The sequence below is a fragment of the Alexandromys fortis genome, unplaced genomic scaffold (genome assembly GCF_014885135.2).
Source record: "Alexandromys fortis isolate MF-2015 unplaced genomic scaffold, M_Fortis_MF-2015_v1.1 scaffold_13, whole genome shotgun sequence".
NCBI lineage: Eukaryota > Metazoa > Chordata > Mammalia > Rodentia > Cricetidae > Alexandromys > Alexandromys fortis.
The window spans coordinates 4728121-4746202 of NW_026067908.1; the positions used below are offsets into that span (position 1 = coordinate 4728121).

The 18082-nt window shown below is 42.7% G+C and overlaps 1 protein-coding gene and 1 long non-coding RNA gene across 13 annotated transcripts in view; one reads left to right on the forward strand and one right to left on the reverse strand.

Annotated features, from left to right (window-relative positions):
• The first annotated feature begins 7 nt into the window (after positions 1 to 7).
• Positions 8 to 2629, forward strand: LOC126497998 (uncharacterized). Its single transcript, XR_007590741.1, has 2 exons — positions 8 to 113; positions 2355 to 2629. It is a non-coding gene; the product is annotated as an uncharacterized lncRNA (long non-coding RNA).
• A 2602-nt stretch (positions 2630 to 5231) lies between these two features.
• Lrp8 (LDL receptor related protein 8) overlaps positions 5232 to 18082 on the reverse strand; it is a 68023-nt gene continuing 55172 nt past the window's right edge. For 8 of the 12 annotated variants that reach the window (XM_050136320.1, XM_050136311.1, XM_050136310.1 and 5 more), the window contains 6 exons: positions 17793 to 17945; positions 16572 to 16796; positions 14109 to 14177; positions 10024 to 10196; positions 8927 to 9103; positions 5232 to 6897 (listed from right to left, as the gene is read on the reverse strand). In XM_050136320.1, coding sequence (XP_049992277.1) covers positions 6859 to 6897; positions 8927 to 9103; positions 10024 to 10196; positions 14109 to 14177; positions 16572 to 16796; positions 17793 to 17945 — 836 coding nt within the window. In that variant the 3' untranslated portion in view covers positions 5232 to 6858. The remainder of the gene's footprint in view (positions 6898 to 8926; positions 9104 to 10023; positions 10197 to 14108; positions 14178 to 16571; positions 16797 to 17792; positions 17946 to 18082) is intronic. The other 4 variants (XM_050136313.1, XM_050136312.1, XM_050136321.1 and 1 more) reach the window with 1 other exon arrangement.

Genomic DNA, 18082 nt, shown 5'->3' on the forward strand with positions numbered 1-18082 from the left:
CGGAAGTCCAGTGTTCTGCTAGGGGCTGGGCTTCCGTGAGGGCGTGTTCCTTCACGAGTGTGTCAGGAGACTTTTACCTGTAGGGAGGGTTTAGACCCAACACTCCGACAAAAGTGAGTCGAACGGGGCTATTCACACTCTGAACCTCCGTAAAATGGGACAAAATGGTTCCCCCGCCATTGAGCTCGCTGCGCCCTTCCCCGCCCCCAGTGTCTAAGTCAGGAGTAGACTTTGAGGGCGAGAGTAGTAGCGAATAGCGATGGTCTAGTACTCAAAAGCTTAATTCAGAGGGGCACGAGTTTGAGACTAGGGTCTGCATACTAAGACCCTGTTTTGAAAAAGTTTTACTTTTGTTTTTGTTAATTGTCTTTTGAGACAGGGTTTCTCTCTTTTACGGCTCTGGCTGTCCTGGACCTCGCACTGTAGACCAGGCTGAACTTGAACGCACAGAGATCCACCTGCCTCTGCCTCCCACGTGCTGAGATTAAAGGCGTGCGTCACCACTGCTTGGCTTACTTAACTGTCTTTTAAGAAAACTGTTTTCAATGATTCCTTCCCCAAACCACAACGTTGCCTGCACCTAATTGCCTGCACTGCCGACGTTCCTTTCTGCCATTTATTTTACATACAGGCAGGGTACTGCTACATGGTCAGGACTGAGCTGAGACTTGTAACCCTCCTACCTTAGCTTCCAGAGTGTCACCGCTCACGCACAAGTTCACAAGTTGCCTTTCATCTCCTGTCTTCCAGGCTAACGTCTAGGATAGGTGTTGTGGGTGGATGTTAAAATGGATGTCGGATTCCTGCTCTTAGTAGCCTGACCCAGCAGTGATACTCAGCCCAGGTTGCGTACTGATGGACTCCCACATTGACGCCTCCAAAAATACCCAGGCCAGAACTAACTAGGCATGGTGGCCCACGCCTTTAGTCCCAGCACTTCAGAGGGTAGAGTGGGGCAGATCTCTGTGAGTTTAAACCCAGCCTGGTCTACACAGTAGTTCCAAGCCAGCCAGGACTACAAAGTGACACCCTCTCATAAAACAAAACAAAAAAAGTAGGTGAGTCGAACATGGGAACCACTACCCAAGAGGTCATTTTTAAGAATGAAAGTTGACCTCTGGGGCCGGGCGGTGGTGGCACACGCCTTTAATCCCAGCACTTGGGAGGCAGAGGCAGGCGGATCTCTGTGAGTTCGAGACCAGCCTGGTCTACAAGAGCTAGTTCCAGGACAGGCTCCAAAACCACAGAGAAACCCTGTCTCAAAAACCAAAAAAAAAAAAAAAGTTGACCTCTGTAAAAGTTTTCTGACAGAGAATTTTAAGGTTGAATAGGTCAGAAACAATAAAAGCTCTAATTATAGAAGATTGACACACATCTTTACCAAATAAACTATTTCACCATTCCCTCACATACCACTGTTTTAGTTTTTGAGACAGGGTCTCACGATATAGCCCTGGCTGGCCTGGAAGTCACTGTGTAGGCGAGACTGGGCTTGAGCACAGATATTCACCCACCTTTGCCTCTGAAGTATTGGTATTAGAGACAGGTGCCATTTTGGCTGTCATGTAAGCTAGACTGGAAAACTGAAAGTTGATAGGCAGTTGTTAAAGTATCCACGAGGGTAGTAATGCGATGATGACCCCCGTGCAGGTAATAACAATGCAGATTGAAAAGTGAGTGGATTTGAAGTGAAATACCATAATGCAAAGGGTAGGCAAAGGGGACTAAGTTGTGGCCAAAGCTGTAAGGAGAAAACCAGAAATAGGGCGGTGTTCACACTAAAATAAGAGCATTCCAGGAAGCATGGCCTAGTGTTAAATACTGCTCTTAGGTCAAGGAAGAAAAGGACTGGAGGTGTCTCCAAGATTTCAAATAAGGGAGGCCCTAGATGACCTTGGTAAAAGTCACCTCAATGGCAGGAGAATAAGTGGCAGCTCAGAAATATTGGGCAGCAGGTAGGGAAAAATAACAATGGCGATGTGGAGTTATCTAACCCAAACCAACGTGAGGTTGCTTCCTGGAGGAGATAAACCTGTTTTAGTACTTAATAACAAGTAGGAAATCCTAGGCAGAGACCGCTACACATGCTATTGTTCTTTAGGACTACTAAAAAGTCCTGTACGTTACCCATTTCTTTATAAAATAGGAGTGGATAATACTGAAGATATTATTTTACAGGGTTATTGCTAAGATTGGGGTGATTTGTGTAAACCATTTGGTATACATTACGTGATAGCCCACACCTCCCCCCCATTAAAGCACCACAATGAAACGAAACAGATTTTTTTTAAAAAATGAATTTAATCTCTAGAAACAATGTGTTGATTTTACAAATGTCCACATTTGGTTTTCAGTTCACCAAGATGATGTCAGTACAGCTAGTGAAATGGAGCACACCTCCTTCAGCCTCTCGGCCTCTAGAAGAAGCTAGATTGCCAAGGGTCTGCGTACAGAAGCTAACGGAACTCAGAATGACACGACAAGAGCAGAAATGGTTAGTGCGACCCAGCATTTTACATGCCCTACTATTATACCAAATGTGGCGATGTGGAGGGTTTGAGTTTGCAAACCAGTACTCTACCCTTCACGTTCACAGCTTGTATAGAACAAAATGCCATTTTAAAAGTTGGTGGTTTGTACAGTCTTCTCTTGTAGTTTTTGTAAAAAAAAAAAAAAAGTATCAAAAACCTTGTCTTTAAATATATATGTATATATAGTTATACAGGTAGCTTTTTAAAAATTAGTTTTGACAGCACAAAAGGTTTGCAAATGCAGTTCTTAAGACCGTGCACATGGTGCACAGTTTGAGTGACGCTTCCTCTAATTAACTGAAAGGCTGGAGCTTTCATTTCCTCCACCTTCTAAATTCTTCATATCCTGCAAACTCCCAAATACCCTAAAAATACCGTGTAAGGAGACTCTGACACTCTATCTTCATGCATTTATGGAGAAGAAAACTACGTCTTTAGAAGCTGCTAACTTACTGATGTTCTGTGATATGGGGAGTGTGTGGTGGGATGGGAGTGGTCTTTGCATTCCTGTGGGATTAGATCTCTTTTCTCGTGCTCCCAGGAGCGCCTCACTACTGTGACTGGGGGATATTCTTTCCAGATTCTGTATCTCTATTATCTTGTCTTCTTCCTCACAACTGAGAAAAATCTAAAATGTGCTCGACAACATGGCATGCTTCTGCTGAAAATCCCACTGTTAAGACATTAGTTTTCACTGACCATTTCAAGAATCTCCACTCAAATAAATAAAAAGCAGTCAGCATTCCCTGTGGCCACTGAGAAGCCTGAGGTGGAAAAATGTCATGCCTTCAAAGTGCTGGCAGTAAGTTTCCCATGATCCCTCGTACACAGTAAACAACGAAAGAAAGGTCTGCTTCATTAAATCAGAGTTACTTTATAAAGTGCTCATGCTGAACTTGTCTTTCCAAGCAGTTCCACTTCTCGTCACCTCTCCTTGAGCTCCGTAGTCCAGGTATAATGGACCACAAGCTGTCCCTAAAGCCCGGCTGCGGACCCCTGCCTCAGTCTCAGCTCTGTTTCTGCGACCAGAAGCAGCCTCAACACTGCTCTTTAGTTAAGACTTGGCTTTGGGCCGCTTCTGTGAAGACCTGGTTTTTCATCTTTTCAGGCAAAATGACGCATCTTTTTTGTTATGCCCTGGCAGTATTCTAAGTGAAGTCTACTTTTTTTTTTTTTTGTATCCATATGTATCTTCCACTGCAGTGAGCTCTGAAAGGGTGAAAGACATTTTAATTGACCTTTGATGTTTGCAATGCCTAGCACACACATAGCACCTAGCAGGTAGTTTAGAGAGTAAGTATGTTGTGAACACATGAGAATAACTGAAGGGCTCAACAGTATTAACTGCCATCAGTTTAAATCCCATCTCATCATTTTTACTCCTTGAAGTCAGAAGCCATTTCAGTCTCTCTGTGTGTACATACACACACATTCTGAAGAGTAAACCAAGTTTTAGTTTCTTGTTTCAGAAAGGCCATTTCTGGTAGGCCTGTCTCAATCCATTGGACAGATAGTCATGGGAGAGGGAGCAGGTTTGATAGCTTGTTTCAGGCAGCCCAGAGTTGTCTTTGGAGAAGGGAGAACAAAAGGACTGGCCTGGTTTGTTGAGTGATTCATCACTGAGCATCCTTCTGGCTGTTACTGTCTGTGGCCACAGATGCACAGTGGCAAAAGGCAACATAGAATTTGAAAAATACCTCAGAATGGGGCTCAAAGTCTTCAATGATAGGAGGAAGTGGATCTCCTCAGACTGCTGCTGATCTGCTGCTGTCCATGTACTTGTCTGTTTGTTGTAGGTTGCATCTATAGCCTCTGCTTTCAGACTGTGGTTGAAGCATATTCAGGGAAGATGGTATTTATGAGTTGTGAATTTAATCATCGTTTGGAAATCCTAGTCGGTGTGTTTCAACCTTATTTTGAAGTCAAGGGTCTGACTGAAAATTAGGAAACTATGTATTAACTACTGTTAGTTACTTCAGTTCTTTTGGAAGCAGATTTTTAAAAGAACTGCTTGTTTTATGTAAAATTTTGATGCTTTCACTTTCACCATTTTTCTTCAGTTAAAATTGACTTTCCTTTCCGTCCTTGAATGAATATAATGAGTAAGCTCCATAGGAGTTGGCCACCTGCTTGTGAGACTGTTTGCAATGGGTCCGAGGTCAGCTGCATTTATCCAATGACTGTCTCAGGACCATCAACACGTGTATACCAGAAAGATGTCGTCAGACATAACAGCCATACTTAGAACACAGCAACTTTTTTTTTTAAAGGTTAAAAAACATACAAGTGACATAAAGTAAGCTCCTAGGAACAGGATGGCAGAACTTCAGATGATCTGCCTGAAATTCAGAGGCTGTCAAGTTCGTGAGACATTCAAGCCGGAGGGTGAGAACAGGAGACATTTTAACTGTCAAGTTCCAGGCATGTCAAGGGTGGATACATATCCTCTGCTCCCACCTAAGCCATACTTCCATGTTGCACTTGCCCTGGTCATTTAGCTGGAGTGAACTGGCAGAACAGCAGAATCACGGAAAGACCATACTTTGGAAGAGAGAGCTAGTGGGGACTGAATTCCTTTTGGGATTATGGGCTTATGTTTTCAACAGTGGATCCCACAGACAGAAAATGGCATTTCTCTCCACCCCATCCCCAAGGCTCAGAAAAAGTAAAGGTGGTGTTCACAATGAAGAAAGATCTATATAAATACCCAGAGTTTTCCTTTTATTTATAAAGCAGTAAAACAAATCCTTGTGTGGACACATGCCGAATATGCTATAATATCTCCCATGGTATTTCCTCCCCCCAAATATAACTTTGGATGTGGTCACATTTTTGGACTTAGTTTTATCCATGTGAACATTTGACGGTAAGAAACATGTTTATTATTTTAAAATATTTCCCCTACTTAAGAAAATGGTAGAAAGTAAGGGGATGGAGAAATAGTGATGTAATCAAACCTATTCCAAAACCTTTGTCCTCATCCACAGCAACTCAGAGGTTCAGTGCCTGAGCCAGTTCTTACAGTCAACTTTGGAATCCTAGAAATGTCTTCACTTAGCTCTAGAGCAGTGGTTCTCAATCTTCCTAATGCTGCGACCCTTGAATACAGTTCCTCACTTAGTGGTGACCCACAGCTATAAAATTATTTTTGTTGTTACTTCATACCTGTAATTTTGCTACTGTTATGAATCGTAATGTAAATATCTGTGTTTTCCAGTAGTCTTAGGTGACCCTGTGAGAGGGCCATTTGACCCACAAAGGGGCCGTGACCCATGGGTTGAGAACTGCTGCTCTAGAGGCTCAGCCTTCAGGAGCTTCAGATGAAAGTCAGCCCGAGTCCCCACCGAGAGCTGAACTTTAAGAGGACTCGCTGAGCTCTGCTATTGTGAGCTCATGAGGGCTTCTGGCACTGTGTATCAGTGGCATCTATATCAGAAAGCCTAGGTGGGTGTCATGGCAGCCATGGACGAGCTCAAAAGCTTCTTACTGGCTCACCAAAGCCTCGGGAGTAGCCAGAGGTGAAAAGATCTACCTTTCCCGCCATATGTCTGTGTGAACTGTGGCATCTATTTTCTGAATGAAGTTTCTGACGGTGTCTCTGAAAACTAGATACCCCTCTCGTGGACTGTTTTAAAACAACTTTGTTTTATGTATCTGAACAACAGTCATAAGTGTGCCTCTTCTCTACAGATTTTTTCTTCCTCTCATACAAACATACACACATAAACACAGAGTCTGTGCAGTGGGCCAGTCATACCAAAAATAAATACTTTCACTTCTCTAAATTATTTATAGAGCTAACCTTACTTTTGAAATATGTTAATAAATAATCTAAATGAGGAAGGGAGTTGAAGTGTTCTTTTTATACTTATGTTGATGGATAGCCACAAAGCATAATTTTATTTACAAAAAAAACCCCAAGTCCCTCAAACCTAAAAAAGCCCTCAAATCAAACATCCTCTGTAAATATAGTATTCAAATGATGAGTAAAGTTTGTACCATTGGCCCCCGTTTGGTTATATACATCATGTTAGTCACTCAGCAGTAGCTGTCCCATGAATTCCTCATGGGTAGTGCAACCAGTTAAAAAGTGTATAAAACATTATACATATAAAAACTTTCACATCCTTTGGATGTCTGCAGTTCATCATAACTTTGTGGTTACCTTTTCGCAACATAAATTTAAAAAAAGTTACACGCACACATTCATACACACTCACACAGACCCATATATAGAAATAGCATTCATCCAGTCACACACCATCCATCCAAAGAGAGTAGTGCATAGGACTGAACTCCATGAGGCACGAAGTGGGTGGTCCCATCCTCAGGGCAGTCCATCATCTTCAAGACTTAATGCCACTCGCTGGGGAAATAGAGCAAGAAATCATCATTAGATCTATAAGAGGCAATCTTTACTGAATATCAACAAAAGTATCAGACACAGTATTACTTTATAGAGATTAAATCACATAATTTTCAACTGCCAATGACAAGATTTATCATACTTATTTCAGAGATGAGAAAACTGAGGCTCAATTATACCACTCTGGATCACACAGAAAATGGCTAAAGTTTGATCGCATGTCTGTGCAGCTCTAGAAGTATAGCTTTCCCCCATCATTTTGTTCTCTCCTTCCAGAAAGAAGGGCAGCAAAGATTTAAACTTAGGTTCCTTATAGTATTTTAAATTGGGTGAACTTAAGAGGGTTAACTGTCAAATGTTAAATCATGGTCAGTTAGCCACCTGTCTCCAAATTACAAATCACAATGAAGTGGGTACCATGTTGCACCCCTCTTACGTGATAAAAGAACATTGGAAAGCAATATAAGTAATGATATCTAGTTCCCAGTCCTTGTTTCCAGTTATTGGATGTTCAGTTCTCTTCTGCCTTAAATGGCTCTGACCAATGGCTCTGTTCTCTTCGGGGTTAAAATTCTTTCCTATACTGATGTAAAAGCTGTTGATTTATATCTCCTAATGATCACACAGTTCTGTATTAGTCTCAGAGTTCTGGACAGGAAAGTTCCTAAACTTATTTTTAAGTAAGTGAATCCCTTTTCTCTCTTTCTGCTTTCTTTGTAGGACACACATCTAACATTCTGTATCATGCTCACAGAGCCTTGACTGCCACTTTTCCCATTTCCTGGGCACCTCCTTGGATAGATCCCAGTTTCGTTGCTTTTCTCAAGCTATTTGGGGATTGCCTTCCTTCACTTATCTAAGCCTTAGTTTCATTAACAACTGTTAGTGAGGTTAGAATCTACTTCACAGGGTTGGTGAGAAACCAGATGAGATAACATTTTTAGGGTTTTTACATGCTACCTAGCAAGTATGACATCTGAAGTAGTCTAGTCAAACCTACCAGCGTAAAATAAGCATTTTCTATTTTTGAATATGCCACATATGAAGAAAAGAAAAAAAAAGAAACCCCATTGCCTTTCAAGTTAATTTTTGGTTCTATTTAATTTCTCCATGCATACTTGGTCATGCTTTAACTAACAGTGATATTGTCAAGCCGCCCTCTTTATTCTTGCCCACCTTATCTCTCGGCCAAAGGCAGCCCTGGTAGTGATGGCAGAGATATAGGAGAAAAGGGCAGAAGAAGACAGGTGTTGGAGAATTCTTATTTTCAGAGCTTCAAGGACATGTAACCAGTGACAGAGTGGAAAGAACATGGGCCTCTGTGCACACTGCCTGGAATTTAATCTTGGTTCTGCCACTTTCTGACCATGATCTCAGGGAAGTTATTAAAATTCTATGTTTCTCAGTTTTCTCAACTGCAAAAAAGGTAACTGAAGATTAAATGAGAAAAAGACGTGTGAAACACTGAGAGCAGTGTGTGACACATAGGAGATGCTTGCTCAATCCCACTTTGCTTACTACATTTCTCTGTTTCTTTGTGACTGGCAATTTAGTGTAGGTTGATTGTAATTTGCAAAGTGCTTTTAACTTTATAGTCTCAGGAGGCAGAGAGAGTGGCTTGTCCCTCTCATTACACTAGGAAAGGTAAGTAGACAAGACCCAGGGCTATGACACAGTGGGACTGAGAGTCATCGTCTCTGTGCCTTCTCCGAGCTCTAAAAACCTGCTTGTCTGCACTGTTCTCAGTTATGGAGCCTTAAGGTCACCTGTTAACCCTCACAGCACCGATCAACTCTGTTTCATACATCCCTCCTTTACAGTTTGCTCCAACAGCAGTTTGTCTACCACACATTCAGTACATTCCACATGCCATTTCTTCTGTCTATGGCAAGCCCATTCTTCCTCTGCCCCCATATCAAGCTTACAGCTGTAACCTTTCAAAACCAAAAAGCCTTCCAGGATTTGCTGTCTGCCTAGGTTTAAGGCCCTCACTCACCAGCCCCTCAGGCTCAGAGTGGCACTGCCCTACCTTGGACTTGACGACAGGCAGCTCGGAAAGAGGGTTCTTCGGGAGTTGGTGCAGCTGTGACCTTGGTTCCCCCGGCAAGACAAAAAGCTCCTTGAGGGCAGGGGCTGGGTCTTCCAGGTCTCTGGTCTCCCCAAGACAGGGCTCTGCCCACAGTGGGCGATCAAAGCTGCTGATTGCCTGACAGGGGGATGGACTGGATGACCTTTGAGGTCATACTCAGCCCCCTGACTCTGCTGTATAACAATGACACCTGTTCTAACCACTCCATAATCCTTGTTCCCCAACAGGCCATGCTCTTTTGTGCCTCTCAGCCTTTGTACATATTTCTGTCTGGAATGTCATTTCCATTCTTCCTTACCAAAAACTACTATTTTTAAAGATAGTTCATCTGTTGCTGTGAGTCATTATGTATCCCTGTTCCCCAGACAGAATTAGCAGCTCCCTGTCTGTGCTTCCATACCATCCATTCATTCAGTATTTGTTAAAAAGCCATCAGGGCTATGCTAAGCTCAGGAAAACAGACTGACCACATTAGACCTGCCCTCAGAGACCTCAGGGTCTAGGTTAACCACTAAGCAAAAGATAGGTGGATTGTGGATGGAGAGGCCCAGCCAGGAGAGTGTAGGAAAAAAAGCAAGCCTAGTAAGGCTTCCTAGAAGGGTAGATTTTTCAAGTTTCACTCATGACACTTAGCATCTCTAACTCTCCCACTAGCTACTTGAGAAGTAATGCAGTTCTTTATTAATTCTGAATATTTGATATCTAATGTGGTGTTTGGTATTTAGCTGGCATTCAGAGTTTGTTGGAATTCATATATGTATAGATTAAATAGCCAGTTACCCTTCTGCAGAAAGATATTTGGCATCTTAACTGCCATGAAGAGCCTCTAGGTAAATGGTGGTCCTGATATTCTCATACCCCCATCACCTGCTTTAGTATGTCTGTGTTCTCCCAGAGCCAGAATGGTGCTGATATGTGGCAGGTTCTTGATAAGGTTAAAGGAAGGAAGGCGGCAGGCAAGCAGGCAGGCAAGGAGGGAAGGATAGGGTGAGAGGACAGAAGGGAGGGAAGGAGCTCTCCTACTGAGGAATACTTACTGCAGGATAGACATGGCCAATCTGAGCAGTCCTCCCTATATGAAGCTCGTCTTCATCTTCTTCTTCTGTTGTCTTCCTGTATACTGGGTTGTCAAAGTTCATGCTCTTGGTGTTCTTCCGCTTCCAGTTTCTCCAGATCAGATACCCACTTGTACACAGCAGGGCTATCACCACTGGAAGGAAGGATACATCACATTAAACAACTGGGATCTCTGGCCCAGCATCAAAACAGATTTTGCCACCTATCCAACTTTGCTGTCCTTTGCTCCCCAGCACTGTTTCTTTATGCTCATTTTCTCCTGCTTGAAAGTCCTCTCGAGAACCAATGTTTTCCTTTATTAATTCTTCGTCTTTTGAGATCCAGCTCAAATGAAGTCTTTCCCAACTGCTCTCTGGAAAGACTCTGCTGTTCCCTTAGGTGTGTTCTTATTTTTAAACATCTGTTCTCCCAACTGGAATGAGCCTTTGAGGGCTGGGCTAACTTTAAAAAAAAACTTATTTTTAAAATCATTTTATTTCTGTGTATGTATGTGTGTCTGTGAGAGTGTATACATGTGCACACGTGTGTGCAGGTAACTGTGAAGACCAGGAAAAGACTTCTGATCTCCTGGAATTGGTGTTACAGTTGGTTGTGAGCTCTATGACATGGATGGTAGGAAATAAACTCCATTCTTTCACAAGAGCAGTAAGCACTCCTAACACGGAGCCATCTCTCCAGCCTAGGCTGTGCTTTTTTTTTTCTCTCTCTGTACCATGTCTAGCACTGAGACGGTTCTCAGTGACACATGCTAAATGGCTGAGAAATATTTGCTTACACCTGTACCCTATGCTGCTGCTTCTCTGGAACTCTTAAGAAAGTCACTCTCCCTCAAAAATTGCATGTCTTCCCAAAGCTAAGGCTCCATCAGATGAAGAGTGTCTCTAGAAGGGGATAAAGAAGGACAACATACGTTTGAGATGAAGGCTTTAGAGCTAGGTAAAAATACTAAGCACTTAGTCCTTGTTGGACAGATGGGGAAGTCAAGTCCCATCACCATAGAGAACAAAGAAAGGAAAGGGCATCGTATAGGTTCAGGGCCAAGGCCTAGGAAGGAACCCGTGCTCGATTCCAGCTTGAGGGACAGGTCCTTCTAGAACTGGAGGGAGTGCAATCAGACTTAGATCAAGATGATGGGAATGAGCAAGAACTCAATGCCATGTGGGAACTGCAGAGGTAACCCAGGGTGGCCTACAGGAAGGGAGCTTCCAAGACTGTGCCCACCAAAGTAAGTAGTGGTTCTGAGCTTATCAGTGGAAACTATTTAGGATGCTGTAGAGGAGTTTCTGTTTGAGTAAGAATACTATAATTAAAGATAGCAATGAGGAAAATTTAGAATGTTAAGAGAAGCTGGCAAAAAGACTATTAGAAATAATGTACTTCATCAAGAATCAATATTTAAAAATCAATAGTTTTCTTTTTAATAAACAGCAACACATTAGAATGCCAAGTGTGGTAGCTGACATCTATAACTCTAGCACTCAGGAGACTGAGACAGGAAAATTATCATGAATTTGAGGACAGTCTGGACTACATAGTGAGCTCAGGGAAGTTTGTCTTACAGAGTCTCTGAAACTCTATGTCAAAAAAAAAAAACCCACCCACCTACCCACACAAACAAACAAGCAAACAAAATTTCCCTAAATAAGTAACCAATTAGAAAATGTCATGGAACAGCTGTACAGTGGTGGCGCACGCCTTTAATCCCAGCACTTGGGAGGCAGGGACAGGTGGATCTTAGTGAGTTTGAGGCCAGCCTGGTCTGCAGAGTGAATTCCAGGACAGCCAGGGCTACACAGAGAAACCCTGTCTCAAACAAACAAACACACAAACAAACAAAACAAAACACAACAAAAACCAAAAAAAGTCTTGGAAATAATAAGTACATTCATAATGAATGGCCCAGTAAAAGTTGCAAAATACCTGAAATCACCTAACAAGAAGCAAGCAAATGTGATATGATCTATCAAGTTCTGCTAAAGGACATAAGCGAAGGCTTAAATAGAGATGTCAGGTCCTAGATGGGAAAATTTGATACAGAAAAAATGTAAATTATCCTTATATAAATGTATATATCCAAAGCATGTTCAATGAAAATCTATCATAAATTTTACAAAATGGCACAATTATTCTAAAGAATAATCTAGAAGAGAAGCCAGATAAAAGCATTTAAGAAGATGTTTACAAGAATCATATTTCATAATGTGTTGCTAGTCTATGGCACTAGACAGATAATAAGTGAAGGGACTACACAGGCTAGCACGTATAGGCATGAGTTTACAATAAAGATGATCACTATGTCAGAAGGAAATAATGGATCCCTAAATAGAATGGTTTTGGAGAATCTATACACATATATTAAAAAATAGTCATGAATTAGAACTGGTATATCAATTAGAAAAGAAAACAGAGTTAAATCTCTACCTCATGCCATATTCTAAAATAATAAATATCCAATCCCTGAAAAAGAATTTAAATTAGAAGAAGAAAATATTAGGAGACATTTTAAAAATTCAGAATTAAGTGGGTCTTTCTAAGCAAGACAGAAAATCCAGAACTCACAAAAGATTAACAGATCTGACATTTTAAAAATATAAAAATTTATGAATGATAAAAGATACTATGAGCTAATTTAAAATAAACTATCAGATTGGGATAAAATATTTGTTTATATATCGTTATGTTTTAATATTTATTATGTATTTCTACAAATAAAATAACAAAAATAATGAGACTGAGTGGGCAATTTAAACAGAATAAAATGTAAATAAATGGCCAGGAAGCTTATGAAAACCTTCTTGTAGAAATAATACTCATCTTTGCCCTTCAGATTAGTAAACATTTAATATTGATTCTTTCAGGAGGGTTATAGCAACCAGAAAGCACACATAGATGGCAGGAACAGGGTCACTCAAAACAAACTAGAATGTAGTCTCTCCACCATCTTCTGTATTGAACCCTAACTCTTCCATGCCTTGCCCACTCCTGGCTTTCCTCATGCTGTCTGTAGTTTGGGCTGCTCTTGATTCTTCATTTGGCCAGCCCAGCTCAAGGATTATTTCTAGTGGGAAACTTTGCCTGTCCTCTTCCCTTTGAGACCAAGAGCTTCCTTGGCATTCCCACCCAACTCAGTTAACAGCTTTACTGTTAATGATTTGTGTCCCTTGGATAAGAATGCTGCTTTTAACATAACACTTATTTATTTGGGGGTGGGGTGGGCAGTGCATGCTACAAGGGAGGGTATGTGGAGATCAGAGGACAAACTACAGGAACTGACTTTTTCCGCCATGTGACTTCCAGGGATAGAACTCGGGAAGTCAAAGCTTTGGTGGCAAGTGCTTTCCCCACTGAGTCTCCTTGCTAGATCACTGACTCACAGGGCAGGACCAAGTCCTTTCACTGCTTTGACTTTCCTTAGTAGAGTTTGCCACATCGTCGCTGTTTGATAAATGTTTATTGAAAATCAAAGAGAAAGAAAACAAGACAGGATTATTTATTCAAGAAAAATCAATGGGCTGGAGAGATGGCTCAGAGGTTAAGAGCACTGGCTGCTCTTCCAGAGGTCCTGAGTTCAATTCCCAGCAACCACATGGTGGCTCACAACCATCTGTACTGAGATCTGGCGCCCTCTTCTGGCGTGCGGGCATACATGGAGGCAGAATGTTGTATACATAATAAATAAATAAATAAATCTTTAAAAAAAAAAAAAAAGAAAAGGCAAGCAGTTTGGCTTATCAGTTAGCAGACATATAATTCCCTGTCATGTACCAGCCATTGCTAGGAGCTTGGGAGAGTGGTGAGCAAGAGACACCAGCTTGGGTCCCAGGGAGTATTCATTAGGTCTTCACACGGTGCGAGTGTGAAGGAAGGGCAGGGAGATGCACCTGGATGTTCACATAGGGCCAGAAACTGGAGAGCACTGTGTGCTGTGCAAGAACCCAAACGGAACCAGGCAGTACGCAACATTCTTTATCCCTCCACATTAGACAAGGCTTTCCCAAAGCTTGGGAAGAATCCTTTTACCGCCATTGATTGGGGCCACACTCACCTATGGGCACGATAATCCCAATGACAGCAGCAGTGACTGTTGATCCCATCTGACTGCCTTCATTCCCATCTGTAAAACACCAGCATTTAAAGAATGATGCTCTATCACTGTGAATCTCAGCCCTCACTAGCCTCAAGCTGTAAGAACCTCCAACCTCTGTTTGTTCTCACTCTAAAATGATCCCAGCTATTATGTAAGAATCCAGTCTTACTAAATTTCATCAAAATTCCTGAGGAAAATTCAACAGAGGTTATTTCTATTTTATACAATGGCAAACTAAGTTTTGATAAATGCAGAGTAGGACTTGAACTCTGGACTCACACCCCACGCCCTATACTCTTTCCATAGCATCAGGATGGTAGGAAGCTGGGAGCTGTGCGTGGCAGGTGATTGCTTAGATCTCCTTGTTGCTGACAGGATCAGCTGTCTTTTTCAAACAAAATCCAATATATTATCTCCACTCTTTTTGGTGGTCTGCCTGTTATATGGATTACCAGCTTGTTTTCCTAAGAGGTTAAAATAAGATACACTAGAATGTAGTAGAGTGTAATCAGAAGCACAGGCTTCCTGGGTGCAGATTCTATGGCTCTTACTCATTACCTGTGTAACACTGTGAAAGTTAATATAATATTAGACACATATGTGCATTATATTTCTTTATGTTAAAATACATAATACATGTGAGGATTAAATGAGATAATTTATGTAGGTACTTAGCACAATCTAGCTGGCCTTGCCTAATTCAAGAGGGTAGTGAGAGGGTAGGAGTTGTTATAAGGTATGCTAGCCAGGCATGGTGGTACATGCATATAACCCACCACCCAGGATGGTGAGGAAAGAAGACCTCAAGTTCAGACTAGCCTGGGCTACATAGTAAGACCTCCTCTCTCAGTAAAGGGTTCTTGTTGTTATTGCTGTTAAGGCATATAAAAGCACATTCTTAAACCAAAGAGTGCTTGGAAAATATACTGTATTTTAAATACATTTCCTTTGCTAACTCACGGCCATCTTCCCTGTGACATCTGTACCGCACTGGCCCTGGGATCCCAGGAGAGCCCTCTGAGATGTGAAGAGGAACATCTAGCCACATTTGCTCCACATCAGGTGTGAGTGCTTCCTGGCAATGTTTCCAAACTCATCCCCTCAATCTCTTTCTCCAAGTCACCTCTGGCAAATCTGACTGATCAGAGAGCTGTGCTGCTGGCACACTAAGTGGAGGGGCTGCACTTGATAGGTGCTTGCTATATGAGAATGAAGATCTGGATTCTGCTCCCCAGTACGTGGAAAGCCAGGCACAGCAGCGTGTGCCCACAGTGCCAGCACTGAGAAGGCAGAGACGGGAGGAAACCTGAAGCTTGCTGCCAGCCAGTTTAGCTCAGCCAGTGAGCTCCAGGTTGACTGCCTCAAGAATGAAGATGGAGAACTACTGAGAAGACTCTGGAGGTTGACCTACGGCCTCTACATGTACCACACATGCACACACGGGTGGGGTGGGAAGAAGCCCTGTGATGTGCTAGAACTTCCTGGGGCCTATGAGGACTGCTTAGAGCTCTGCCCTAGATGAGAGGAAATGGAATTCCATCTCCTCTGCAAACTCCAGGGTGAGTACTCTATTCTTAAGAATCCAGCTTCTGCTGGCAAAACATACCACAACCAGGTTGCCTGGTTTCTGGGCCAGCATGTATGGAAAAAAAAATGTGAGGGATGTTTTAGCCGTTAAAATGAACTCCCCTTAGAAATTAGGTATTTTCTGGTTAATGAGATAGAGCAGTTCCAACAGAGACAACAACTGCTTCCAATGATTTAAGGAGTGGTGAGCTTAATTATTTTATCCAGGGCTTGGAAACAGGCACAAACAGATCATAGTTATGGATGTTACTGTCTGGGCAGCTCACCACGACTACTGGGAACTCAGATTAGAGCTTTCCAAACTTGATGACTCTCACCTCAGGAACTCACAAAACTGACATACACCTAGCCAGCAGGCACTTCCATTGGTAATGCCTCTTTTGCCCCACCCCCTCTTGAGGCTGGGTCTTACCATGTTGCCTTGGCTGGCCTGCAACTCTCTATGTAGAACAGGCTGGCCTAAAACTCATAGAGATGTATCTGCCTCTGCCTCCTGTGTGCTAAAATTAAAGATACGCACTACCATACCAGGCTCCTTTGCCTTTCCTGACCATCTTGAGAAGCGAGTGGAGGGTAGCTTATTATTTGCTCCTTTTAGGGGGAGACTCTGAGGCTCAGAGATGGAATTAATAGTCTGCCTCCAGGCCCTTGAAAAGTTATGGATACCCAAGTTTCCTCAGTCCCAGAATAGCCCTTTCTCGTCATTGCTTCCTCCTAAGAGGCGGACATTACTTAGTTCTGGTAAGATCTCCCTTCCCAGCCACCCCCAATCTTCATCTTGGCTTCCATAGGACTCCCCCAAGTCATGAAAAAATGGAGAGGTGATTTCCTTACAGTGCTGGGAGTGGTTGCTGGTTGCAGGGCTTAGGGTAGATAGGCTGATGCTGGGAGCCTTGGGAACACTAACTGAGTTTGGGACAGCAGCTGTCCGGCTTGGTGTCTCCGTACTGTGGTTCTGGTAGGTAGGGTCTTGGATGGTTGTCCCAGGTGCTCTGGTAGTGGTGGGTACTGTCCTTGTCATGGCAGAGGCTAACGTTGTAGTTGAGGTAGTCTGAGGTGCTGGAGGGGAAAGACCAGGGAGATTACTTAGTCAGAGCAGTTCGTTGCTTTAGTGCCTAAATTATTGCTGCTGTGCATTACATGGAGGGACTCATCCTCTGGGTTTAGCTCAGATACCACTTCTGTGAAACTTTCCCTCATCCCCCTGAATGGGCCATGATCTTCTCTTTAGCTGAATCCTGAATCCTAGCACTTCACTTTGATTTGATGAGTCAGTGAAACAGTGCTGCAGAAGTAAGTGTGGAAGAGGCCTCTGCAAAAGACTAGAGGGAGCAGAAATCATACAACTCTACAAGTATTTTATCTAATATATAATTATATCATTAGTGTTAATTCTTCGCATTAAACAATTAAACCTGAACATTATAAATGATGCAACAGACTTAATGTTCAAGCCAAAGGCCTTGGCTGTACATGCAGATGGGAAATCAACCCTGTTTATGAGGATGAAGTGGTATCCCATCATTAGTTACAAGGGCTTCTGTGCAATGTGCTGGTCTAGCTTAGAAACAGTCAGTGGAGATGGGGAGATGGAAGGCTCTTAACTCAAGGTTTTCTTTAGTTTATATTTATGGGTATTTTGCTTGTGCACCATGTGCTTGCCTGGTGCCCTAAGAGGCCAGAAGAAGGCATCAGGATTGGATCCCCTGAAACTGGAGTTAAGGATGGACATGAGCCACCATATGGATGTTAGGAACTGAACCACGGTCCTCTGCAAGAGCAACAAGTGTTCACAACCACTGAGCCATCTCCAGCCTCATTAACTTGATGTTTTCAAGGGATTCCAGAAACTTCCTGAAAGTTGAATTTAAAATACTTTATGTATATGTGCATTTTTCTGGGAGATGGGAGAACCTTAGAAGACTCCCAGGGACTCATGCATTCAAGGAAGTTTAAAAAAGAGGAATATGCAAATGTGACAAGCAGACAGGGCAGACAGAGGAGAACCAGGAGCACACTGTGTCCTAGAAGCCAAGGGCAATGTCTGTCACTAACCTCGGTAGCATCTCTTCATGTCTGGGCCCAGCCACATTGTGTCAGGACAGGCACATGTGTACTTGGGGGAGTGGCTGGAGATCTGAGGAGCAGGAAGGCACAGGTATTCACACCCGCCGTTGGGCTGGGCGCTCAGTTCACAGGCATCTGCAGCTGATGGCAGGGGAGGGGCAGATAGACAAAATGTTGGGACACTGACAGGCCATGCCAGGTCCTCTTGTCTTCCAATAATGAGATCCCACCACTGGACTTGCTCTCTCCTTTTATATGGGCACCCACCAGCACGGTAC